General features: G+C 45.0%; 1 protein-coding gene and 1 pseudogene across 1 annotated transcript in view; both read right to left on the reverse strand.

Annotated features, from left to right (window-relative positions):
• The window catches only part of wdr62 (WD repeat domain 62), a 66,495-nt gene extending 57,097 nt beyond the window's left edge, over positions 1-9,398 (reverse strand). Inside the window, 5 exon segments of the mRNA XM_065000603.1 lie at positions 1,051-1,221; positions 6,356-6,413; positions 7,577-7,639; positions 7,983-8,074; positions 8,925-9,398. Coding sequence (XP_064856675.1) covers positions 1,051-1,221; positions 6,356-6,413; positions 7,577-7,639; positions 7,983-8,074; positions 8,925-9,062 — 522 coding nt within the window. The 5' untranslated portion in view covers positions 9,063-9,398.
• Positions 9,399-9,697: 299 nt separating this feature from the next.
• LOC115122147 (uncharacterized) lies at positions 9,698-26,994 on the reverse strand (annotated as a pseudogene).
• Positions 26,995-27,653: the final 659 nt, after the last annotated feature.

Here is a 27,653-nt window from a genome sequence, read left to right on the forward strand (position 1 = left end):
GGCTGAAGCCATAGCCCAGCCATACCTTAACCCCAGTACTATCCTCCAGGCTGAAGCCCAGCCATACCTTAACCCCAGTACTATCCTCCAGGCTGAAGCCCAGCCATACCTTAACCCGAGTACTATCCTCCAGGCTGAAGCCATAGCCATACCTTAACCCCAGTACTATCCTCCAGGCTGAAGCCACAGCCATACCTTAACCCCAGTACTATCCTCCAGGCTGAAGCCCAGCCATACCTTAACCCCAGTACTATCCTCCAGGCTGAAGCCCAGCCATACCTTAACCCCAGTACTATCCTCCAGGCTGAAGCCCAGCCATACCTTAACCCCAGTACTATCCTCCAGGCTGAAGCCACAGCCATACCTTAACCCCAGTACTATCCTCCAGGCTGAAGCCCAGCCATACCTTAACCCCAGCCATACCTTAACCCCAGTACTATCCTCCAGGCTGAAGCCCAGCCATACCTTAACCCCAGTACTATCCTCCAGGCTGAAGCCCAGCCATACCTTAACCCCAGTACTATCCTCCAGGCTGAAGCCACAGCCATACCTTAACCCCAGTACTATCCTCCAGGCTGAAGCCACAGCCATACCTTAACCCCAGTACTATCCTCCAGGCTGAAGCCCAGCCATACCTTAACCCCAGTACTATCCTCCAGGCTGAAGCCCAGCCATACCTTAACCCCAGTACTATCCTCCAGGCTGAAGCCCAGCCATACCTTAACCCCAGTACTATCCTCCAGGCTGAAGCGATAGCCCAGCCATACCTTAACCCCAGTACTATCCTCCAGGCTGAAGCCATAGCCATACCTTAACCCCAGTACTATCCTCCAGGCTGAAGCCACAGCCCAGCCATACCTTAACCCCAGTACTATCCTCCAGGCTGAAGCCATAGCCCAGCCATACCTTAACCCCAGTACTATCCAGAAGCAGTTGCCTGGTGCAATGGAACCAATGTAGTGGACAGGAAAAGTGCAACTTTACACCTCTGGCACTTAACAGGCTCACGTCTCTGAAAGAAAAACAAACAAACCCATGTCTTTAACTTACCCTCCACTCCCAGACGCTGACGGTCATATCGTGCTGGTAGCCTACGGACACGATGTAGCTGCTGTTGGTTGAGAAGGCCACACAGGCCACCCCGTACTTATGGCACTGTACCTCTGCCACCTGGGCCTGCTCGGCCACGTCCCAAACCCGCACACAGGGCATGTGACCACTCTGCAGAGACAGAACCATCCAGTCAACGATTTGAGCAGAAACAAAAAGGAGAGCCAGAGCCCGGGGGGTGGAGCTGAATGCCATGGCAGTTGGGCTGACAGTTCGAGTTGAATCCAGAGCATTCGAGAAACTGTTGAGTCAGCGCTGTGGCAACAATTAACCTCCAAAATAAGAAAAGGTAAAGTTGTGTCAACATTGGGTGTTAAAAGCGTTGGGCCAGTGAGCAAAAGTTTGCTGGTTCAAATCCCCGAGCCGACTAGGTGAAAAACCTGTCGATGTGCCCTTGAGCAAGGCACTTAACCCTAATTGCTCCTGTTAGTCGCTCTGGATAAGAGCGTCTGCTAAATTATAAAGATATTCAAATTAAATGGTTTGTCAATGAACAGGGGGAGGAATGTAAAGCAGATCAGAGAAGTTTAGAGCTTAAATAGATGACACTAGCAGGTCTTTGCCCACACTAGGAGGTGAGGTCGCTGACTAATCATAGCTCACCAAGGAGCTGTACATCTCTGTTGCAAAAACAAACTGAAAATAGATTTTAAAAACTTCTACAGGACTGAGGAACACGCCGGAACATGACAAAGAGCTGCCTCAGATAATTATATGCTTCCTTTAAAAAAAAAATGTTTTAAAGGAGGTGGAATATGCAAAAAAACACCCCCGCATATTCCTGGTTATTAAAATTCAAAGCTTCAGGGAAGCCCATAGATCCGAATTTGGTCGGGTCGCCTAAAATGCTACAATGCAGCCTTAAGAACTCGTCAATATAGTTCCTTTAAAAAGGACAATTCCGCCACTTTATAACAAGAACTTATGCTCTTAGTGTACAAAACATTAAAAACACCTGCTCTTTCCATGACAGACTGACCAGGTGAACACCTGTGAAAGCAACGATCCCTTATCCACTTCAGTCAGTGTCGATGAAAGGGAGGAGACAGGTTTAAGAAGGATTTTCTAAGACTTAAAACAAATCGAGATATGGATTGTGTAGGTGTGCCATTCAGAGGCGGCAGGTAGCGGTCGCGAGAATTATGTTCTCAGTGTTCATAAACCCAATTGAATTAATTACTCAGCCTGAAACCCAGAATTTGTAGGAAACTGATTGGAATGAATCAGACAGAGGCCCAGCTACAATAGTCATGAATGTTTATTTATGAGAGCTCTACTTATCATTTCCGGTACATTGGTCTATATACACCTCACATTTCATCATAAATGTCCCTCCTCCTCCCAGAACCAATGACAATATAGTTCACAAGTCTTCTCCTCCATTGCCTGCCACCTGTTATACAATCTACTACAAGCCCCAGGTTTCTCCCCTCCCTGGGTGGGGAGACTGCCTTCCCTGTTATCAGTTCCACAGTGGTCACAAGTTGTCTTGCCAACAGTCCCTCTTTCTTATGGACAAACATTATTTATTATTACACAGAGACAGGGTAGAATTATGTTAGTTATAGTTCTATGTTAAATGAATACATCATTTAGTCCTTATACATAAAATTCATAACAGTAGCCTGGTGGTTAGAGCATTGAACTTGTAACCCCCCACCCCCTCTTTTTACACTGCTGCTACTCTCTGTTTATCATATATGCAGTCACTAACTACACATTCATGTACATCCTACCTCAATTGGGCCGACCAACCAGTGCTCCCGCACATTGGCTAACCGTGTCCCATCCACCAACTCCTATTTTACGCTACTGCTACCCTCTGTTCATTATATATGCATAGTCACTTTAACCATATCTACATGTACATACTACCTCAATCAGCCTGACTAACCGGTGTCTGTATGTAGCCTCTACTTGTAGCCTCGCTACTGTATATAGCTGTATAGAGCCCCTCCACTGTATAGAGCCCCTCTACTGTATAGAGCCCCTCTACTGTATAGAGCCCCTCTACTGTATAGAGCCCCTCTACTGTATAGAGCCCCTCTACTGTATAGAGCCCCTCTACTGTTCCAGAACTTCAACTTCAGTCGGTACACACTCTTTTAAAAACACTTCGACACAAAGTGGATTGTCATAGCTGTTTAGGAGAGCATTTTTCGCTAACCCGAACCTTAATTATTTAATTAAACTTAGTCTCCTAACCTGCTAAGTTAATTATCCTAACCTGCTACGAAAAAGTCACTACGGTATCGAAGTGGCATGAAAATAGTTATTCTCAACTTGGTCAGTGATGGTGAGAGTGGTTTTGCTGAATTAGAATCATGGGAGTTTGAGCATTGATCAGAAAACTATTGGAGTAAGCTGATAAATATCCTTCTAAAAAGTGTGAGCATCTATTTACAATTTTTTTTTTTTTTTTACCTTTTATTTAACTAGGCAAGTCAGTTAAGAACAAATTCTTATTTTCAATGACGGCCTAGGAACAGTGGGTTAACTGCCTGTTCAGGGGCAGAACGACAGATTTGTACCTTGTCAGCTCGGGGATTCGAACTTGCAACCTTTCGGTTACTAGTCCAACGCTCTAACCACTAGGCTACCCTGCCCTAACTTCCCGATGTTATTAGACAAAGACAACCAGAACATATACAGGGCATTCAGAAAGTATTCAGACCCCTTGACTTTTTACAACATTTTGTTACGTTAATTAAAGCCCTATTCTAAAATTGATTAAAATTGTTTTTTACCCCCCTCATCAATCTACACACAATATTCGATAATTACAAAGGCAAAAATGATTTTAGAAATTTTGCAAACATAACAAAAAAAACTGAAATATGACATTTACATAAGTATTCAGACCCTTTACTCAGTACTTTGTTGAAGCACCTTTGGCAGTGATTACAGCCTTGAGTCTTCTTGGGTGTGACACTACAAGCTTGGCACACCTGTATTTGGGGAGTTTCTCCCATTCTTCCCTGCAGATCCTCTCAATCTCTGTCAGGTTGGATGGGGAGCGTCGCTGCACAGCTATTTTCAGGTCTCTCCAGAGATGTTAGATCAGGTTCAAGTCGGGGCTCTGGCTGGACCACTCAAGGACATTCAGAGACTTGTCCCGAAGCCACTCCTTCGTTGTCTTGGCTGTGTGCTTAGGGTCGTTGTCCTATTGGAAGGTGAACCTTCGACCCCCAGTGTGAGGTCCTGAGCGCTCTGGAGCAGGTTTTCATCAAGGATCTCTCTGTACTTTGCTCCGTTCATCTTTCCCTCGATCCTGACTAGTCTCCCAGTCCCTGCCTCTGAAAAACATCCCCACAGCATGATGCTGCCACCACCATGCTTCACCGTAGGGATGGTGCCAGGTTTCCTCCAGATGTGACGCTCAGCATTCAGGCCAAAGAGTTCAATCTTGGTTTCATCAGACGAGTGAAACTTGTTTCTCATGGTCAGAGTCTTTAGGTGCCTTTTGGCAAACTCCAAGCGGGCTGTCATGTGCCTTTTACTGGGGAGTGGCTTCTGTCTGGCCACTCTACCATAAAGGCCTGATTGGAGAGATGGTTGTCCTTCTGGAAGGTTCTCCCATACCCACAGAGGAACTCTGGAGCTCTGTCAGAGTGACCATCAGGTTTCTTGGTCACCTCCCTGACCAAGGCCCTTCTCCATAGATTGCTCAGTTTGGCCGGGCGGCCAGCTCTAGGACGAGTCTTGGTGGTTCCAAACTTCTTCCATTTAAGAATGATGGAGGCCACTGTGTTCTTGGACCTCCCTGACTAAAGCCCTTCTCCTTCTGATTGGTCAGTTAGGCCGGGCGGCCAGCTCTAGGAAGAGTCTTGGTGGTTCCAAACTTCTTCCATTTAAGAATGATGGAGGCCACTGTGTTCTTGGGGACCTTCAATGCTGCAGAAGTGTTTTGGTACCCTTCCCCAGATCTGTGCCTCGACACAATCTTGTCTCGGAGCTCTATGGACAATTCCTTCAACCTCATGGCTTGGTTTTTGCTCTGACATGCACTGTCAAATGTGGGACCTTATATAGACAGGTGTGTGCCTTTCCAAATCATGTCCAATTCAATTGAATAGACCACAGGTGGACTCCAAGTTGAAGAAACATCTCAAGGATGATCAATGGAAACAGAGTCTGAATACTTATGTAAATAAGGTATCTGGTTTTTATTTGTCATACATTCAAATAAATATATATATTTTTTAAACTGTTTCACTTTGTCATTATAGGGTATTGTGGGTAAATGTGGATTTTATGTGGAAAAAGTCAAGGGGTCTGAATACTTTCTGAATGCATTGTATAGCAGGGAGTTCCAATATGATCAGAAAACTTTTTGTATTAAACCACCAGAGGGATCCTACTGGAAAATGCCACAGAGAAGCAGTCTCCGGTTTAGCTCACCACTAAACAGTCAGACATGAAATGACACTAAAACGGTGTAGGACATCACTAAATAATTTTAGAACACAAATGTTAAAACCGTCCCAGATTTTGACAGGGTTCCTTTAAGAACCGCCCCAGACTTCGACAGGGTTCCCTTAAGAACCGCCCCAGACTTCGACAGGGTTCCCTTAAGAACCGCCCCAGACTTCGACAGGGTTCCCTTAAGAACCGCCCCAGACTTCGACAGGGTTCCCTTAAGAACCGCCCCAGACTTCGACAGGGTTCCCTTAAGAACCGCCCCAGACTTCGACAGGGTTCCCTTAAGAACCGCCCCAGACTTCGACAGGGTTCCCTTAAGAACCGCCCCAGACTTCGACAGGGTTCCCTTAAGAACCGCCCCAGACTTCGACAGGGTTCCCTTAAGAACCGCCCCAGACTTCGACAGGGTTCCCTTAAGAACCGCCCCAGACTTCGACAGGGTTCCTTTAAGAACCGTCCCAGACATTGACAGGGTTCCTTTAAGAACCCGTGGAGGAAGCCCGCTGGTCATAACAGAAAGTAAAACAACTGTAGGATACACTCCCAATCACCACGGCAACAGTACAGTCAGCTCGAGAGCAGCCAACCATAGACCACTGAGGGCAAGACAGGAGGCTTGTATATCACTTACTGTGACAACAAGTAGAATTTACAGCATGACCTGGTCTCTAGCAGCACAACAGCTTTTATATAACCATCAACCAACTAGTACACACACACACAGACACACACAGTCTCACTGACTATTATACAAATACAGCAAAGTGCATATACACACCAACCAACATCTTTTTCTTCTTCCGGAACATTTCCAAACACTTACCTCACCAGTGACCAAATACTTTCCATCCTGAGAGAAGGCCAAGGCAGTGAAGGTTTTTCTGGGAAACACAAACAGACAAGCGAATTAATGAGAGAGCAGAGGGCTGAGGCAGAGGAGAGGGCTGAGGCTGGGCTCACATTTACATTAGGGAGAACATTTTACTCAGCAGCAATCTGAAAGGGATTTTAAACTCAGTTTAAAGGTTCAGACATTTTAACTCTGGGAGTTTCCCTTGACATGTGAGCTTCGTACTTTAACCGTTTTATGACCTCCTAGAGAACAGTGAAAGTTATAAAATGTGACATTTTAACTTCATTACTGCCACTCCACATAGTTACATAACATCAACAACAGAAAGCAGCATGTTCTAGGCTGTGGATGGGTAACAGTGTTATGTAACTACACTGTACAGTCCAACAACATGTAGACCCGTATGGATCCACATATCGCTATTGGTTTTTACAAAACCGTCTAAAACAATATTATTTTATTAAACTAGGCAAGTCAGTTAATAAGAACAAGTTCTTATTTACATTGACGGCCTAGGAACAGTGGGTTAACTGCCTTGTTCAGGGGCAGAACGACAGATTTCTACCTTGTCGGCTTGGGGATTCGATCACTAGTCCGACGCTCTAACCACTAGGCTACCTGCCGCCCCCAAGCCCACTCTAATAATCAATAGTGCTAAATGAAATGACAAGTTCTACGAATTGGACTACTTCACTGTCAGTTTTATTCAAGTTTGGTTGAGAATACAACCATAAGAATATAATTAATGTGCTTCCACACCTGCATTGCTTGCTGTTTGGGGTTTTAGGCTGGGTTTCTGTACAGCACTTTGAGATATCAGCTGATGTACGAAGGGCTATATAAATACATTTGATTTGATTTGATTTGAATGTGTTTCCATTCTAGTCAATCACAAGTTATATAAAAACATACTGTATAACTTTTACTATTCAGAAACATGAAAATATATATATATATATGTGATATGATATTCTCTGTCTACCAAGTCTGTCTGGAGTCACCATGACGAGACTGAGCAATCCCCTCTTGAGTACAGATGACTCGATCAATGTGATGTTTTGTAGAAGTTGCACATATGTCCTAGCCCTGTGTAGTGCACACATCTAATGTATACTTCTCAGGACATGACTAAATATGACTTCACCCTAGAAGAGAGCGAGAACAATAATAAAACCAAAGTAAATATCTCACCTTGAAGTGTTGAGGATGTGGGTCTGTTTGTTTTTCTTTGGGTGCAGGATTACAACAACACACCTGGATAACAAAACAAACTGCATAAAGATGACTAGCTACTATAACTTTAGTATTTACATAATGTAGCCTATTCAACAGATATCTTCTTTGAAGTGTTAGTTAGAACAGGCCAGTCTTGCAGGTTAGGGTTATTAAAGACCCACTCCAGCCCCCCTAGAACCTAATTTATCACCTGATTCACTTAACAAATGACACATCTCAATAGGTGGTCCCGGAGTCCTCTGACATGGCACAAGTGTGTGTGTGTGTGTGTGTGTGTGTCTGTGTGAGGGGGGCAATGACATCATTAGACCAACTCTTTGAATTGCCACCACTTGAATGTTGCAATTGCAGCTAGTCTTACCCAGCTGGGTAGGCCACTAGGCCAGTGTTGGGGTCACAGGCCAGCCCACTGCCGTTAGAGGTGGTGATGCCCAGGACCCGCTCCAGAACCACCTGGCACACAAATAGGCAACACTCACTGACATGGTGCACAATACAAGCCCACTCTAATAATGGACTAGCTACATCACTGCATATAAAGTACCATCCAGTATGCATATGTCTCATGCATATATTTTATATTGTGTGTATGCTTCAGGTGACAGAAATCAGAAGGCACTATCAGCTCTGAAAAGTTGATGTAATTCTACATATGGTCTCAAATTCCTACCGACAAAAATGACCAACCAGAACCGATAACCGGTAAAGTATTTTAAAATATCAATTTATTGAACTTTCTGGCTTGTAGAGGTGAGAGAAAACTTTCCTGATTCAAACGCCAATTTCTACCGGACGTAGAATTAAAATGTAATTCAGCGTCGGGTTTCCAGGTCAAATAGATTGGTATTCGGTTAACGACTTGACTGTACAGGTTTTTAGCATCACGGTTTCCCGAGTTGGAAGGTGGTATCCGTAATCGGTAGACGGTTCTGATGGAAAGGGTTGAACCATCTACCACCTTCCAACTCGGAAAGACCTGCTGAATCGCCGAATAGATCCCAATAAAAAGTGTTCAATCCAATTGTTTGAAAAAGTCTAATAATTCGCGGCCCTATATAGTACTAACTTAACATATGGCCTGCTTCTTTACAGTTACTAGCTAACGTTAATGTTACACGATAGTGTCTTCGCTAACTCCAACTAGTTGACAACAACCATCTGACTAAGTTAGCTACATGTTTGGCATGTGAAGAAGCCAGCCAAGACCAAACAAAAAAAATCTAGCCTTCAAGAGGCACTAATGTTACAGAACAGAAGTTAGTTAGCCCATTTAGCTACCCAGAAGACATGACAATAAACATACCCGGTTGTGTGTAGTCCGCCTTTGACTTTGTTGTCGACTTTTCCGTCGCATGTTTGCGGGTGCAGGAGCAACATTCACATTGCTAACTCTTTTTGTAACCCTGGAGGTAAATGCATTTATCCCCGCTCCCTCCGCCATAGTCACTGAAATTATTCAAGATTTAGCCAAGACGCTTGCTACTTCACTGGCTGATAAATCTCAAAATGATGATCCCGTTCGTGACTAACATTAGCCTAAATTGCTAGCCACTTTTAGATCCTCATCCGCACAGCAACCAACAAAAAATATGTTTGGGGGGGGTTGCCAATGTTAAATAAACTTCAGGCTTGTCTGACGGTAATATTCACAGATATTATTACAAATACGTAAAAAACATTTTTTAAATATATATATTTTATAATATATTATAATTTTTTATTATATATAATATTCCTTCTTGCTTCCTCTGGTTTAGAAACACTTCGGAAAAGTACGGAAAGTCAAGAGCGATGAAACCTGACCCTTTTCTTTTTTTTTACTTCAACGTCGTTGCGTTGAAGCGCGGGACACAGATTCAAATATAAACCGTCTTCTCTTGATTGTGAACTGCCGCTGCGCAAGAACCTACCCGTGTGACTCTATCCTGTGATTGGTCCTCCCGTGACAATGACGATTGGTTTGAGAACGTCTAATCTCGCCAATACATTTCCGGAAGCAATGTAAACAGGATTATCATTATGAAATAACTGACTGTTAAAATGTTATCAATAAATTACAAGTAATGGAGGGAAAAAGTCAGTGCAAATCAATATTGTATTGTCAATACTTTAAACACACAAACATCAAACTGACATTCTGAAAGAAAATTACATTTACAGCAGGGGATAAAATTATAAGATTAAACAAAACAGAATACCATTTTTAGTACATTTCCACTGTCCCAGCAAAACTAACTCCACTTCACTTCACATACAGACTGACTAATGTCTCTCCAAAATGTAATAACTGACACACACTAGTAAAATAATTCATCAATAAGGCCTGGGGGGGGGGTATATGGTCAATGTACCACAGCTAAGGGCTGTTCTTTAGCACGACACAACACGGAGTGCCTGGACACAGCCCTTAGCCGTGGTATATTGACCATATACCACAACCCCCCCCAAGGTGCCTTATTGCTATTATAAACTGGTTACCAATGTAATTAGAGCAGTACAACTGATTTGTCATATCGTGGTATACAGTCTGTTATGCCAATCAGCACTCAGGGCTCAAACCACACAGTTTTATAATAAGTGTTAAGGCCTGATGAGGTATATGGCCAATATACCACGGCTAAGGGCTGTTCTTACGCACAACGCAACAGAGTGCCTGGACACAGCCCATAGCCATGGTATACAGTCTGATATACCACAGCTTTCAGCATTCAGGGCTGGAACCACCCAGTTTATAATATCACCTAAGACACTAATAAATAATAAAACCGACACGTTCATCCAAACAGATCAGTCTCCATCTTCTGATATTCCAAGAATAGACAATAAAGTTTCTGATTTTCACATCACATAAAGTGCAGGGTTCATATCAGCTAGATTCCTCATCACTTTAGCAAGGTAACAACTACCTCTCTCGCCTGTCTGTTCTGGACCCTGACCCCGCCCCTGTCTGTTCTGGACCCTGACCCCGTACCGTGTCTGTCTGTTCTGGACCCTGACCCCGTCCCGTGTCTGTCTGTTCTGGACCCTGACCCCGTACCGTGTCTGTTCTGGACCCTGACCCCGCCCCCTGTCTGTTCTGGACCCTGACCCCGCCCCCTGTCTGTTCTGGACCCTGACCCCGTACCCTGTCTGTCTGTTCTGGACCCTGACCCCGTACCGTGTCTGTCTGTTCTGGACCCTGACCCCGTACAGTGTCTGTCTGTTCTGGACCCTGACCCCGTACCGTGTCTGTCTGTTCTGGACCCTGACCCCGTACCGTGTCTGTCTGTTCTGGACCCTGACCCCGCCCCGTGTGTCTGTTCTGGACCCTGACCCCGCCCCGTGTCTGTTCTGGACCCGTGTCTGTTCTGGACCCTGACCCGTGTCTGTTCTGGACCCTGTCCCGTGTTTGTCTGTTCTGGTACCTGACCCCACCCCGTGTCAGGTCTGTTCTGGACCCTGACCCCGCCCCGTGTCCGTCTGTTCTGGACCCTGACCCCACCCCGTGTCCGTCTGTCCTGGACCCCGCCCCGTGTCAGTCTGTCCTGGAACCTATCCCGTGTCTGTCTGTTCTGGACCCTGACCCCGTACCATATATATGTTCTGGTACCTGACCCCGTCTCTGTTCTGGACCCTAACCTTTATCGGTCTTTATACTAGGCAAGGCATAGAGGTACGCTGTTTATCCCGATCCGTCATAGAGGTATGCTGTGTTGTCCTGTTCATAGATGATAGCCACGGTCTCTCCTGCCTCCGATACAGCAGCACTGGTCTGGATACACACCTGGGAATGAAAAAATATGCTCACGTACAGTTTGACAAATGTTTGGGGAATGTTATTATTTATTTTATCAGTGAGAAGGAGGTATCATAAAGCAGAATCAGCCATCAGTTTGAAAACATTAGTTCTACCAGTATTCTTACTGTTTATCATGTAATCCTGCACATTTTATAATCACAGCAATGTCCTCAGGGCAATGTCCTCAATCACAGGAACATTGGGATCCTCTAACCAGAGGAAAGAGTGCCTCCTACTGGCCCTCCGACACCACTTCCAGCAGCAGCAGCTGGCCTTATCAGAACCAACCCTGCTTAGCTTCAGAGGCCAGCAGCTGGTCTTATCAGAACCAACCCTGCTTAGCTTCAGAGGCCAGCAGCTGGTCTTATCAGAACCAACCCTGCTTAGCTTCAGAGGCCAGCAGCTGGTCTTATCAGAACCAACCCTGCTTAGCTTCAGAGGCCAGCAGCTGGATGCAGGGTGGTATGCTGCTTAGCTTCTGAGGCCAGCAGCGGGATGCAGGGTGGTATGCTGCTTAGCTTCAGAGGCCAGCAGCGGGATGCAGGGTGGTATGCTGCTTAGCTTCAGAGGCCAGCAGCGGGATGCAGGGTGGTATGCTGCTTAGCTTCAGAGGCCAGCAGGGGGATGCAGGGTGGTATGCTGCTTAGCTTCAGAGGCCAGCAGGGGGATGCAGAGTGGTATGCTGCTTAGCTTCAGAGGCCAGCAGGGGGATGCAGGGTGGTATGCTGCTTAGCTTCAGAGGCCAGCAGGGGAATGCAGGGTGGTATGCTGCTTAGCTTCAGAGGCCAGCAGGGTGGTATGCTGCTTAGCTTCAGAGGCCAGCAGCGGGATGCAGGGTGGTATGCTGCTTAGCTTCAGAGGCCAGCAGGGGGATGCAGGGTGGTATGCTGCTTAGCTTCAGAGGCCAGCAGGGGGATGCAGAGTGGTATGCTGCTTAGCTTCAGAGGCCAGCAGGGGGATGCAGGGTGGTATGCTGCTTAGCTTCAGAGGCCAGCAGCGGGATGCAGGGTGGTATGCTGCTTAGCTTCAGAGGCCAGCAGGGGGATGCAGGGTGGTATGCTGCTTAGCTTCAGAGGCCAGCAGCGGGATGCAGGGTGGTATGCTGCTTAGCTTCAGAGGCCAGCAGCGGGATGCAGGGTGGTATGCTGCTTAGCTTCAGAGCCCAGCAGGGGGATGCAGGGTGGTATGCTGCTTAGCTTCAGAGGCCAGCAGGGGGATGCAGGGTGGTATGCTGCTTAGCTTCAGAGGCCAGCAGGGGGATGCAGGGTGGTATGCTGCTTAGCTTCAGAGGCCAGCAGGGGGATGCAGGGTGGTATGCTGCTTAGCTTCAGAGGCCAGCAGGGGGATGCAGGGTGGTATGCTGCTTAGCTTCAGAGGCCAGCAGGGTGGTATGCTGCTTAGCTTCAGAGGCCAGCAGGGGGATGCAGGGTGGTATGCTGCTTAGCTTCAGAGGCCAGCAGCGGGATGCAGGGTGGTATGCTGCTTAGCTTCAGAGGCCAGCAGCGGGATGCAGGGTGGTATGCTGCTGGCCTCTGAAGATTCAGTGCATTCACATTTCATTACATTACAGCCTTAATCTAAAATGTATTTTAAAAAACATTCTCAATCGACAATCAATACCCAATAATGACAAAGCGAAAACAGGTTTAGAAATTTTTGCAAATGTATAAAAAATATTTACATAAGTATTCAGACCCTTTGCAATGAGAATCTAAATTGAGCTCAGGTGCATCCTGTTTCCATTGATCATCCTTGAGATGTTTCTACAACTTGATTGGAGTCCACCTGTGGTGAATTCAATTGATTGGACATGATTTGGAAAGGCACACACCTGTCTATATAAGGTCCCACAGTTGACAGTGCATTTCAGAGAAAAACCCGAGCCATGAGGTCGAAGGAATGCTTAGAGACAGGATTGTGTCGAGGCATAGATCTGGAGAAGGGTGCCAAAAAATGTCTGCAGCATTGAAGGTCCCCAAGAACACAGTGGTCTCCATCATTCTGCAGCATTGAAGGGCCCCAAGAACACAGTGGCCTCCATCATTCTGCAGCATTGAAGGCCCCCAAGAACACAGTGGCCTCCATCATTCTGCAGCATTGAAGATCCCCAAGAACACAGTGGCCTCCATCATTCTGCAGCATTGAAGGGCCCCAAGAACACAGTGGCCTCCATCATTCTGCAGCATTGAAGGTCCCCAAGAACACAGTGGCCTCCATCATTCTGCAGCATTGAAGGGCCCCAAGAACACAGTGGCCTCCATCATTCTGCAGCATTGAAGGTCCCCAAGAACACAGTGGCCTCCATCATTCTGCAGCATTGAAGGGCCCCAAGAACACAGGGGGCCTCCATCATCCTGCAGCATTGAAGGGCCCCAAGAACACAGTGGCCTCCATCATTCTTAAAAATGGAAGAAGTTTGGAACCACCAAGACAGGCCAAAATGAGCAATCAGAGGATAATTTAATTTAACTAGGTAAGTCAGTTCAGAACAAATTCTTATTTACAATGACTTCCTAACCCGGCCAAATCTGGCCAACGCTGGGCCAATTGTGTGCCGCCCTACGGGACTCCCAATCAGGGCTGGTTGTGATACAGCCTGGAATCAAACCAGGGTCTGTGGTGACACCTCTAGCACTGAGACGCAGTGCCTTAGACCGCTGCGCCACTCGGGAGAAGGGCATCGGTCAGGAACGTGACCAAGAACCCGATTGTTAATGACAGACCGCAAGTTCCTCTGTGATGATAGAAGAACAACCATCTCTGCAGCACTCCATCAAATCAGGCCTTTATGGTAGAGTGACCAGACAGAAGCCACTCCTCAGGAAAAGGCACATGACAGCCCGCTTGGAGTTTTCCCAAAGGCACCTAAAGACTCTGACCATGAGAAACAAGATAAAATCTTGGTTTCATCAGACCAGAGTAACTATTTTTCCTGAATGCCAAGCATCACGTCTGGAGGAAACCTGGAATCTTCCCTACCGTGAAGCATGGTGGTGGAAGCATCATGCTGTGGGGATGTTTTTTCAGCGATAGCGACTGTGAGACGAGTCAGGATCGAGGGAATGAGAAACAGAGCGCAATCCTTGAAGTCCTGAGCGCTCTGGAGCAGGTTCTCAGACTGGGGCGAAGGGTCACCTTCCATCAAGACAACGACCCTAAGCATACAGCCAAGACGACGTAGGAGTGGCTTCGGGACAAGTCTCTGAATGTCCTTGAGTGGCCCAGCCCGAGCCCTGACTTGAACCCAATCGAACATCTCAGGAGAGACCCGAAAATAGCTGCGCAGCGACGCTCCCCATCCAACCTGACAGAGTTTGAGAGGATCTGCAGAGAAGATATGGGAGAAACTCCACCAAAAACAGATGTGTCAAGCTTGTAGTGTCAAACCCAAGAAGACTCGAGGCTGTAATCGCTGCCAAAGGTGCTTCTATAAAAGGACTGAGTAAAGGGTCTGAATACGTCTGTAAATGGTGCTTTATGTGATAAATGTGCAACATTTTCTAAACCTGCTTCTGTTTTGTTATTATGGGGTATTGTGTGTAGATTGAAGAGTTACATTTACATTTACATTTAAGTCATTTAGCAGACGCTCTTATCCAGAGCGACTTACAAATTGGTGCATTCACCTTATGACCTCCAGTGGAACAGTAGTGCATCTAAATCTTTTCAGGGGGAGGGGGGGTGAGAGGGATTACTTTATCCTATCCTAGGTATTCCTTAAAGAGGTGGGGTTTCAGGTGTCTCCGGAAGGTGGTGATTGACTCCGCTGTCCTGGCGTTTTGTTCCACCATTGGGGGCCAGAGCAGCGAACAGTTTTCTATTTATTTTCTTCTACAAGCTACAGACGACAACAGACAACAGATATCGTGATCAGAATGATCCCGGTTTTACACCATGTCCCTCTCTAATCAACGCACTACCATGCAGGGGCGCAACATCCACTGTCAACCCCACAGTTTTATCACTGGAATGAGATAGAAAACAGGGCGACGGGGTGCTTTAGGACCATGCAGACGCTCCGGTCTGGTAGGCTGTTTGGAGTGTTTTTCCGATTCCGGATAAAACAAATACAAAATAATTACAAAACTATATATAGATACAGTTCAAGTCGGAAGTTTACATGAACTTAGGTCGTTAAAACTCGTTTTCAACAACTCAATTTTCTTGTTAACAAACTATAATTTTGGCACGTCGGTTAGGACATCTACTAAGTAATTTTTCCAGCAATTTTTTACAGACAGATTATTTCACTTATAATTTCACTGTATCACAATTCCAGTGGGTCAGAAGTTTACATACACTAAGTTGACTGTGCCTTTAATCAGCTTGGAAAATTCCAGAAAATGTTGTCATGGCTTTAGAAGCTTCTGATAGGCTAATTGACATAGTTTGAGTCAATTGGAGGTGTACCTGTGGATGTATTTCAAGGCCTACCTTCAAACTCAGTGCCACTTGACATCATGTGAAAATCAAAATAAACCAACCAAGACCTCAGAAAAACAACTGTAGACCTCCACAAGTCTGGTTCACCCTTGGGAGCAATTTCCAAATGCCTGAAGGTACCACGTTCATCTGTACAAATAATAGTACGCAAGTATAAACACCATGGGACCACGCAGCCATCATACCGCTCAGGAAGGAGACTCGTTCTGTCTCCTAGAGAAAAGCGTACTTTGGTGCAAAAAGTGCAAATCAATCCCAGAACAACAGCAAAGGACCTTGTGAAGATGCTGGAGGAAACAAGTACAGTATATATATCCACAGTAAAACGAGTCCTATATCAACATAACCTGAAATGCCGCTCGGCAAGGAAGAAGCCACTGCTCTAAAACCGCCATCAAAAAGCCAGACTACAGTTTGCAACTGCACATGGGGACAAAGATTGTACTTTTTGGAGAAATGTCCTCTGGTCTGATGAAACAAAATTAGAACTGTTTGGCCATAATGACCATCTTTATGATTGGAGGAAAAAGGGGGAGGCTTGCAACCCGAAGAACACCATCCTAACCGTGAAGCACGGGGCTGGCAGCATCATGTTGTGGGGGTGCTTTGCTCCAGGAGGGACTGGTGCACTTCACAAAATAGATGGCATCATGAGGCAGGAAAGTTATGTGGATATATTGAAGCAACATCTCAAGACATCAGTCAGGAAGTTAAAGCTTGGTCGCAAATGGGTCTTCCAAATGGACAATGACCCCAAGCATACTTCCAAAGTTGTGGCAAAATGGCTTAAGGACAACAAAGTCAAGGTATTGGAGTGGCCATCACAAAGCCCTGACCTCAATCCGATAGAAAGAAAGAAAAGCTGAAATAAATCATTCTCTCCACCACTACTCCGACATTCCACACTCCCAAAACAAAGTGGCGATCCCAACTGACCCAAAACAGGGAATCTGCTACCAGGATTTATGTCAGGAATTGTGAAAAACTGAGTTCAAATGCATATGGCTCTAAGGTGTATGTAAACTTCCGACTTCAACTGTAGATATTTATATATATCTAATGTCCCCCACCCCACTTCTAAAACCAAAGTTGCACCACTGCTACCATGTACGAACACAGACTATGTTATAATACTGTAAAAGTATTTATTTTGTTACTAACAGGTACTAGTACAATTATTCGTACTATGAGGACCACTCATTATTCTAAGTCCTACTATTACTACACTTTTTAGTATTAATATAATATAATTAGTAATATTACTGTAAATAATTAAAATCTACTTTGGTTGCATTAGAATATATAACAACATTTTATTTCTATTGAAAAGTTTAAGCATCATGAACCTAAATCTGACATAAAACTATTGATTTAACTTTAAACCACCAAAAATAAAGTAGTACTCTTACTATCGTAGTACTCTTACTAAAGTAGTACTCTTACTATCGTAGTACTATTACTAAAGTAGTACTCTTACTATCGTAGTACTCTAACTAAAGTAGTACTCTTACTAAAGTAGTACTCTTACTATCGTAGTACTCTTACTAAAGTAGTACTCTTACTATCGTAGTACTCTTACTAATGTAGTACTCTTACTATCGTAGTACTCTTACTAAAGTAGTACTCTTACAATCTAGTACTCTTACTAAAGTAGTACTCTTACTAAAGTAGTACTCTTACTATCGTAGTACTCTTACTAAAGCAGTACTCTTACTAAAGTAGTACTCTTACTAATGTAGTACTCTTACTATCGTAGTACTCTTACTAAAGTAGTACTCTTACTATCGTAGTACTCTTACTAATGTAGTACTCTTACTATCGTAGTACTCTTACTAAAGTAGTACTCTTACTAATGTAGTACTCTTACTATCGTAGTACTCTTACTAAAGTAGTACTCTTACTAATGTAGTACTCTTACTATCATAGTACTCTTACTAAAGTAGTACTCTTACCATCGTAGTACTCTTACTATCGTAGCACTCTTACCATCGTAGTACTCTTACTAAAGTAGTACTCTTACTAAAGTAGTACTCTTACTATCGTAGTACTCTTACTAAAACTCTGTGACAATCGGGAACTGTGCTTCTCAAATGAGCTTCCAGGCGCATTGTTATCTGTGGCTAGGCCTACAATGGTAACAGTTGTATACAGTACTCTAGCAAAAGAAGTACGTTAAAGTATGCATCTGGAACAAATCGATATGTAACATTTCTGAGGGATTTGTTGCCTCAATCCATTTTCACCTTTTATGATTGTGACAGCAGAGTGTCAACCAGGGGACATATTTGACATTTCAAAAAAATATATATATATATATTCCTTTTATCTTTCAAAGTCAAAACGGCGCCTGGAGGCCATCTGTTTTCAACTGGCCTGCAGGGTTTATTTCCTTCACTTGAGAAGCTACAACTATTTACTCAGGAACTCATTTGAAGGCATATCTATTAGTCATGTTCTTATAAGTTAAAAAAATATATATATATTTTAATGACTTTTAAAAGACCAACGCCTCCCACTAAAATGTATAAAATACAAATTCTATACATTCTTGAAACAGTCCTTACAGTAGCCTACATTTTCTCAAAACTCTGAACAAAAATGTCGATTCTACAAAGTGAGTGTTCTTTCCAGTTAATTACTTTGAAACTTGGAAATTACAAAGCAGTTTGATGGCTTGCATAACCTTTTCTTAATATTTAGGTTATAACTGTCAAAATAGTGTTTTCGTTCACCTAAATGTGCGAAATTCATTAGCAATCAGGTTTTACAATCAATTTTACTGCGTCCTAGTAAATGTGATTTAAATTATACTTCTAATATGTTTTATTATAAACGGGCATAAGATACAAGGCTACTACCAATGCCATGAATGATAACCGAGTGTTGTGTATAGAAGGTATATCACTATAACGTTCGCTCACATACGTTTCGCATCAGTTCAAGTGTAGCCAGCCAAACATTGTTACTTTGAAGCCCAGAATGTTTTCATATTTGAGAAAACGATTCATATTTTCTGTTCGTGCAGGGGCGCCCCGCTCTCCCTTTACAGAGAAAGAGCAGGGAACCTCGTGCCACCGTGTTTAGTTTTTAACAAATTAGAATTTAACCGTGTTTAAATGTTCCCACGTGTCTAATGAATACAGCATACTGTACTTTTATTCCACACACTAAACAAGCCGAGCAAAACGTTTCGTCCCAAAGCAACCCTCTCCAGCCAAGAAACTCTAAAACCCGTAAGCAGCGGATCCCCTCTCTCCCTTTCCCTGTTCTTACCTCTCTTGCAGGAGGGTAAAACCTGCAACCAGCCGGGCGAACTAGCAGAAAAGCTCATTCTTCTGATGGCAAATCCGTACTGGGCCCTCCATTAGACACGGGCTCAAAGTGTTAAACTTTGAATTCAATTTAGAATAAAGCTGTAATGTAACAAAATGTGGAAAGTCCAAGGGTCTGAATACTTTCTGAATGCCCTGTACATATTTTATATAAAAACGTTATATCATGTAGTATTTATTTATTTATTTTACATTGAGTGATTTCAGCAGCCCTCTTATCCAGATTGACTTATAATAGTGGATGCATACATTTTGTTGTGGTTAGAGTGTAGAGGCTGCAGGGTAGCCTAGTGGTTAGAGTGTAGAGGCGGCAGGGTAGCCTAGTGGTTAGAGCGTAGAGGTGGCAGGTAGCCTAGTGGTTAGAGCGTAGAGGAGGCAGGTAGCCTAGTGGTTAGAGTGTAGAGGCAGCAGGGTATCCTAGTGGTTAGAGTGTAGAGGCTGCAGGGTATCCTAGTGGTTAGAGTGTAGAGGCTGCAGGGTAGCCTAGTGGTTAGAGTGTAGAGGCTGCAGGGTAGCCTAGTGGTTAGAGTGTAGAGGCTGCAGGGTAGCCTAGTGGTTAGAGTGTAGAGGCTGCAGGGTAGCCTAGTGGTTAGAGTGTAGAGGCTGCAGGGTAGCCTAGTGGTTAGAGTGTAGAGGCTGCAGGGTATCCTAGTGGTTAGAGTGTAGAGGCTGCAGGGTAGCCTAGTGGTTAGAGTGTAGAGGCTGCAGGGTAGCCTAGTGGTTAGAGTGTAGAGGCTGCAGGGTAGCCTAGTGGTTAGAGTGTAGAGGCTGCAGGGTAGCCTAGTGGTTAGAGCGTAGAGGCTGCAGGGTAGCCTAGTGGTTAGAGCGTAGAGGCGGCAGGGTAGCCTAGTGGTTAGAGCGTAGAGGCGGCAGGGTAGCCTAGTGGTTAGAGCGTAGAGGCGGCAGGGTAGCCTAGTGGTTAGAGCGTAGAGGCGGCAGGGTAGCCTAGTGGTTAGAGCGTAGAGGCGGCAGGGTAGCCTAGTGGTTAGAGCGTAGAGGCGGCAGGGTAGCCTAGTGGTTAGAGCGTAGAGGCTGCCGGGTAGCCTAGTGGTTAGAGTGTAGAGGCGGCAGGGTAGCCTAGTGGTTAGAGTGTAGAGGCGGCAGGGTAGCCTAGTGGTTAGAGCGTTGGACTAGTAAGCGGAAGGTTGCAAGTTCAAACCCCCGAGCTGACAAGGTACAAATCTGTCGTTCTGCCCCTGAACAGGCAGTTAACCCACTGTTCCTAGACCAGTTAACCCACTGTTCCTAGACCAGTTAACCCACTGTTCCTAGACCAGTTAACCCACTGTTCCTAGACCAGTTAACCCACTGTTCCTAGACCAGTTAACCCACTGTTCCTAGACCAGTTAACCCACTGTTCCTAGACCAGTTAACCCACTGTTCCTAGACCAGTTAACCCACTGTTCCTAGACCAGTTAACCCACTGTTCCTAGGCCGTCATTGAAAATAAGAATTTGTTCTGAACTGATCTTTCCTAGTAAAATAAAGTTAAAATAAAAAAAAAAAATTCAGCCAAACGCATTGCTGACCGGCGTATATAAATTCGAACAAACAGTCATGCAATCTCCATAGACAAACATTGGCAGTAGAATGGCCCTTACTGAAGAGCTCAGTGACTTTCAACGTGGCACCGTCATAGGATGCCGTCTTTCCAACAAGTCAGTTCAATTTCTGCCCCGGTCAACTGTAAGGGCTGGTTTTGTGAAGTGGAAACATCTAGGAGCAACAACGGCTCAACCGCGAAGTGGTAGGCCACAACGAGGTCACAGGACATGACAGTCGAGTGCTGAAGCACGTAGAAATCGTCTGTCCTCGGTTGCAACATTCCCTACTGAGTTCCAAACTGCCCCTGGAAGCAACGTCAGCACAAGAACTGTTCGTCGGGAGCTTCATGAAAATCGGTTTCCATGGTTGCGCAGCCGCACACAAGCCTAAGATCAGGAGTACACTTCCTGCCTGAATGCATAGTGCCAACTGTAAAGTTTGGTGGAGGATGACCAATTTCAGCCTCGAGTCTTCTTGGGTATGATGCTACAAGGTTGGCACACCTGTATTTGGGGAGTTTCTCCCATTCTTCTCTGCAGATCCTCTCAAGCTCTGTCAGGTTGGATGGGGAGTGTCGCTTCACAGCTTTTTTCAGGTCTTTCCAGAGACCAGGTTCAAGTCCAGGCTCTGACTGGGCCAATCAAAAACATTTAAAGACTTTTCCCTATGCCACTCCTTCGTCTTGGCTGTGTGCTTAGGATCTTTGTCCTGTTGGAAGGTGAACCTTCGCCCCAGTCTCGGGTCCTGTGTGCTCTGGAGCAGGTTTTCATCAAGGATCTCTCTCTACTTTGATCCGTTCATCTTTCCCTCAACCCTGACTAGTCTCCCAGTCCCTGCCTCTGAAAAACATCCCCACAGCATGATGCTGCCCCCACCACCATGCTTCACCGTAGGGATGGTGCCAGGTTTCCTCCAGATGTGATGCTCGGCATTCAGGCCAATGAGTTCAATCTTGGTTTTGTCAGATCCAGAGAATTTTGTTTCTCATGGTCTTAGTCCCGTTGGTGCCTTTTGACAAACTCCAAGCGTGTTGTCATGTGCCTTTTACTGAGGAGTAGCTTCCGTCTGGCCACTCTCCCATAAAGGCCTGATTTGGTGGAGTGCTGCAAAAACGTATTAGGTTTTGTGTGTAGATTGGATGAGGACATTTCATTTAAACCATTTTAGAATAAGGCTGTAACAAAATGTGTGGAAAGTCAAGGGGTCTGAATACTTCCCGATACACTGTATATATTGTCATGTGATGTATTGGTTATGTCTTGAATTGTCCTGTCGTGTCCTGTACTGGCCCGTCCCGTTATATGTATTGGTATGTATTAAGTACTGTGACATGTATGACCTACCCTCTCCAACAGATGTATTAAGTACTGTGACATGTATGACCTACCCTCTCCAACAGATGTATTAAGTACTGTGACATGTATGACCTACCCTCTCCAGCAGATGTATTAAGTACTGTAACATGTATGACCTACCCTCTCCAACAGATGTATTGGTATTTATTAAGTACTGTGACATGTATGACCTACCCTCTCCAACAGATGTATTAAGTACTGTAACATGTATGACCTACCCTCTCCAACAGATGTATTGGTATTTATTAAGTACTGTGACATGTATGACCTACCCTCTCCAACAGATGTATTAAGTACTGTGACATGTATGACCTACCCTCTCCAACAGATGTATTAAGTACTGTGACATGTATGACCTACCCTCTCCAACAGATGTATCGGTATGTATTAAGTACTGTGACATGACGTACCCTCTCCAGCAGATGTACCCTCTCCTCATTCAGCAAGTTGTTCTGTCTCAGTTGGTTGACGGTGTTTTCCAGACCCACAAGTTTATCCAGGTGTCTCCTGTGTCTCTGCTGCAATACCTTTACCTTCTTCTGAAGCTCAATCACAATGGCTTCCAGCTGCTCCTTACTCAGGCTGTTCTTATTGTAGCTAACAGAGGAGACAGTGGTTAGGGTTACTCAGGCTGTTCTTATTGTAGCTAACAGAGGAGACAGTGGTTAGGGTTACTCAGGCTGTTCTTATTGTAGCTAACAGAGGAGACAGTGGTTAGGGTTACTCAGGCTGTTCTTATTGTAGCTAACAGAGGAGACAGTGGTTAGGGTTACTCAGGCTGTTCTTATTGTAGCTAACAGAGGAGACAGTGGTTAGGGTTACTCAGGCTGTTCTTATTGTAGCTAACAGAGGAGACAGTGGTTAGGGTTACTCAGGCTGTTCTTATTGTAGCTAACAGAGGAGACAGTGGTTAGGGTTACTCAGGATGGTATTGTAGCTAACAGATGAGACCTTAGTGGTTAGGGTTACTCAGGATGGTATTGTAGCTAGAGGAGACAGTGGTTAGGGTTACTCAGGATGGTATTGTAGCTAACAGAGGAGACCTTAGTGGTTAGGGTTACTCAGGATGGTATTGTAGCTAGAGGAGACAGTGGTTAGGGTTACTCAGGATGGTATTGTAGCTAACAGAGGAGACCTTAGTGGTTAGGGTTACTCAGGATGGTATTGTAGCTAACAGAGGAGACCTTAGTGGTTAGGGTTACTCAGGATGGTATTGTAGCTAACAGAGGAGACCTTAGTGGTTAGGGTTACTCAGGATGGTATTGTAGCTAACAGAGGAGACCTTAGTGGTTAGGGTTACTCAGGATGGTATTGTAGCTAACAGAGGAGACCTTAGTGGTTAGGGTTACTCAGGATGGTATTGTAGCTAACAGAGGAGACCTTAGTGGTTAGGGTTACTCAGGATGGTATTGTAGCTAACAGAGGAGACCTTAGTGGTTAGGGTTACTCAGGATGTTAACATTTTTTTTTATCCCACTGATTTTGTTGTAATATTTGAGTCACTCAGATATCACATTAATGTTGGGGTGACACGGTATCTTAGCATAACATACTGGCACTAACATTAAGGCAAGAGTCTGAACATGGGGTTTGGGTTAGGCACCAGGCCCAAGACCATCATTCTTAGGGTTAAGGGGTAGAGGGTCAAGGGGTAGAGGGTAGAGGGTCAAGGGGTAGAGGGTAGAGGGTCAAGGGGTAGAGGGTCAAGGGGTAGAGGGTCAAGGGGTAGAGGGTCAAGGGGTTAGGGTTCTCTATACCGATGTTCCTCCAGTTGGCTTCCCCGATGTTCCTCCAGTTGGCTTCCCCGATGTTCCTCCAGTTGGCTTCCCCGATGTTCCATATCGTCCTCCTCTGGAGTCTCCCCCCCCTCTGTCGCCAGTCTCTCCAGTGTGAGGATAAGTGATGCAGGAGAGGGGGGCATGTGCTTGGACACTATAGGCAGTGTGGAGACGATGGGTGTGGGGCTGAGAGCTGAGGACAGCACAGTGTCTGGGGCGATGCTGAACTGAGCCGCCCCGCTGGACAAAATGTTGGGAATCGTCTCAAAGTAGGCGATGATCTGAGCCCCACCACCGTGGTCGTCCTGGGAGACAGACAGCTCCTCCTCCATCTCAGGAGAGACGTTCTCCATGACCAGAGACGTCGGGGACAACACAAAATTGCCGACATCTTCCGTCGTTCCGAGGTCATGACCCTCAGTCAAGATGGCCGCTGTGACCCCACTCACCACCTCTTCCAGCTGTTGTGACACCACCACCTCCCCGTCCAGCCCACCCAGATCCTCTACTGTCTGGAACACCGTAACAGGGAAGTCTCCCGCAGCCCCGTCATGGCTCCTCCCCTCTAATGCCGACAGTGTCAGAGGTGCTGTGTCCAGAAGGCCAACTGTGTGGCCAGTCACGTCATGGCTCCTCCCCTCCAACGCCGACAGTGTCAGAGGTGCTGTGTGCAGAAGGCCCACTGTGTGGCCAGTCACGTCATGGCTCCTCCCCTCCAACGCCGACAGTGGCAGAGGTGCTGTGTGGCCAGTCACGTCCCGCTCCTCCAGCAGCTGTGCCTCCTCAGTTGCCGAGGGGTTAACAGTGACCTCATAGAGTGTCAATGTGTTGTCACTGTCGGTGGAGTCACTAACTGGCATCCCAAAGTCAGAAGAGGTGGTCAGGGTTTCCTGCCGTGTCGCAGCCTTTTGGATTTCTGACTCTCACTGTGTTCCTCACCTTTACGTTTCTGACCAAATCAAAGAGAAGAGGAAGAGTGTTTTCAAACTTCTGAAACTAAACTCTTTTTTTTTAAAAGCATAAAAATAATCGAATAAACTCATGTAGAACTTGAAGGAACATAAACCAAAAAGGAGGGTTAGAGTTACTATACAGCGTATTCTTCACTTTCTCAACATTTTGATACGTTACAGCCTTATTCTAAAATGTATTAAATAAAAATGTTTCCTCATCAATCTACACACAAAATCACAATGACGAAGCACCCAGGACCTCAGACTGGGGCAAAGGTTCACCTTTCAACAGGTCAACAACCCTAAATATACAGCAAAGACAACGCAGGAGTGGCTTCGGGACAAGTCTCTGAATGTCCATGAGAGGCCCAGCCAGAGCCCGGACTTGAACCCAATCTAACATCTCTGGAGAGACCTGAAAATAGCAGTGCAGCAACACTCCCCATCCAACCTGACAGAGATTGAGAGGATCTGCAGAGAAGAATGGGAGAAACTCCCCAAATGCAGGTGTAGCTTGCAGCGTCAAACCCAAGAAGAGTCAAAGCTGTAATCGCTGCCAAAAGTGCTTCAACAAAGTACTGAGTAAAGGGTCTGAATACTTATTTAAATGTATATTTCAGTTTATTTTTTTATTAGTTTGCAAAAATGTATTTAAAAAAAAAAATGTTTTTGCTTTGTCATTATGGGGCATTGTGATGTCATTATGGGGCATTGTGATGTCATTATGGGGCATTGTGGGTAGATTTGAGGGTGGCAAAAAACAATTGAATCCATTTTAGAATTAAAGCTGTAAACGTAACCAAATGTGGGAAATGTGAAGGGGTCTGAATCCTTTCAGAATCCAGTGTACCTCAGTGAGCTGGAAGACAGTGGGCACAGCATTATTCTCCAGGTAGCGAATCCCCCAGCGCAGCTGGAAGCTGGAAGATGCAAAATGTTCATGACAGATGTACTGGTGTCTGGAAGGGCTCCAGTCCTCACGACCCATGTTTTTCAACCACTGTTCTAACCGAGCTGGATCCTGCAGTGGAAACCTACAGGGGCAGGAGAACAGTAGAGTTTTCCAACAGCAACCTTTCTTGAGTCAGCTCGTGACACTGTGACACACATTGCGAAACATTGACCGTGTGGATCAGCTTACACATGTATTTATTTATTTATTTATTTAACTAGGCAAGTCAATTAAATTAATTGTAAATAATAATGTTCTAATTTTATTTCACCTTTATTAAACTAGGCAAGTCAGTTTAAGAACAAATTCTTATTTACAATGATGCCTACCAAAAGGCAAATGGTCTCCTGTGGAAACCCGGACGACGCTGGGCCAATGGGACTCCCAATCACGCTCGGTTGTGATACAGCCTGGATTCGAACAAGGGTGTCTGTAGTGACGCCACTGAGACGCAGTGCCTTAGACCGCTGCGCCACTCGGGAGCCCACAAGTTAAATAAATTATTAGGGAAACTAACTATCAATATGGTTTAGCACACGTCATGTGTCAAACTAGTATTAGCCTTTGAGACATGACTTAATGTTATTTCCCGGAAGCTTTCCAATCTTTGGGGATCTCAGGCGATACGAAAGAGAGGTTGAACAGGCTAGTAATAGGGGTTGCAACAATGATAATACTTGATACCGTCCCCTTGCCATTCACAGTAGCCAACTAAACTTAACTGAAGTCGAGTGGCGACTACAGTTCCAATGACAGATACAATTACGTGTATCCAAAACTATTGTTTTCGGCAGCCCAAAAAAATGCCCGCAAATACACAAGACAATGTGTAATTTCGGGCTAGTTTTTGGATGTTGAAACAGTAGTTTAAAAGTATATATTTTTCTTATAAAAACGTACATTTTGTCACAAATTGCGTTATTTCATTTTTTTTTTAAACGCGTCCACCCACACTTGTCGCCACTTAACTCTATCGTAAATCGGCGAGTTTAATCATTAATATCGAACGTTACTGCTCGCATAGTTACAGTTCATCTAACAACAAATACAGCCATGCTTACTTATAGAAGCTTTTCCTATCAGAATTGTTGTTTCCAGAATCATTCTTGCAGTTCGGTGCAGAACAATACTTCGGCATCTTGTCGACCACCTTGAAGAGTTATCTTTAAAACTGGCCAGGCAAGGTGAGTTGTCAGTTTTCTGATCCACTTGTAGCGTTCGTCAGCTGTTAGCTTGTGTGCATTACGTCAAAATGATGCGACTCGCATATCACGTGGCGCACGTTTTGCTGCATTCAAAACAACTGGGAACTCTAAAATCGCCGACTGGGGGTTAAAAACAGGCTCCGACTAGGAAAAATCGATTTTTAAAATGTATTTTATTTATTTATTTCACCTTTATTTAACCAGGTAGGCTAGTTGAGAACAAGTTGTCATTTGCAACTGCGACCTGGCCAAGATAAAGCATAGCAATTCGACACATACAACACAGTTACACATGGAATTTTAACGGTCATTCAACTCGGGAACCCTGGCCCTTTTCTAGATCTCCGAACTGAAGAACACTAACGTTATGATTTGATCTGGTATTTACCGAGTTTTAAAAAAGCGTCATTCATCTCCCACATCTGAGAACAGCTGTAGAGCAGAACAATGAGCCAGATATTTCACCGGATGTATAAATGTGAAGCATCCGGTTGACGTTTCCACTCACTACCAAATATGGTGATGAGAGGAAGCCCAATGAGATGGATTTTGGCCGATATTCAAAATCAAATTCTGCTAATTTTCTCATCGATTAAACATTTGATCTTAATACAGTTTTCTGTTTCCAAAACGTTTAAATCCATAACAGAGTGGACTGTGTTTTGTACTTTACCCTTTGCCAAAGTAAAAC

Source organism: Oncorhynchus nerka, linkage group LG14 (genome assembly GCF_034236695.1).
Source record: "Oncorhynchus nerka isolate Pitt River linkage group LG14, Oner_Uvic_2.0, whole genome shotgun sequence".
NCBI classification, from domain to species: Eukaryota; Metazoa; Chordata; class Actinopteri; order Salmoniformes; family Salmonidae; genus Oncorhynchus; species Oncorhynchus nerka.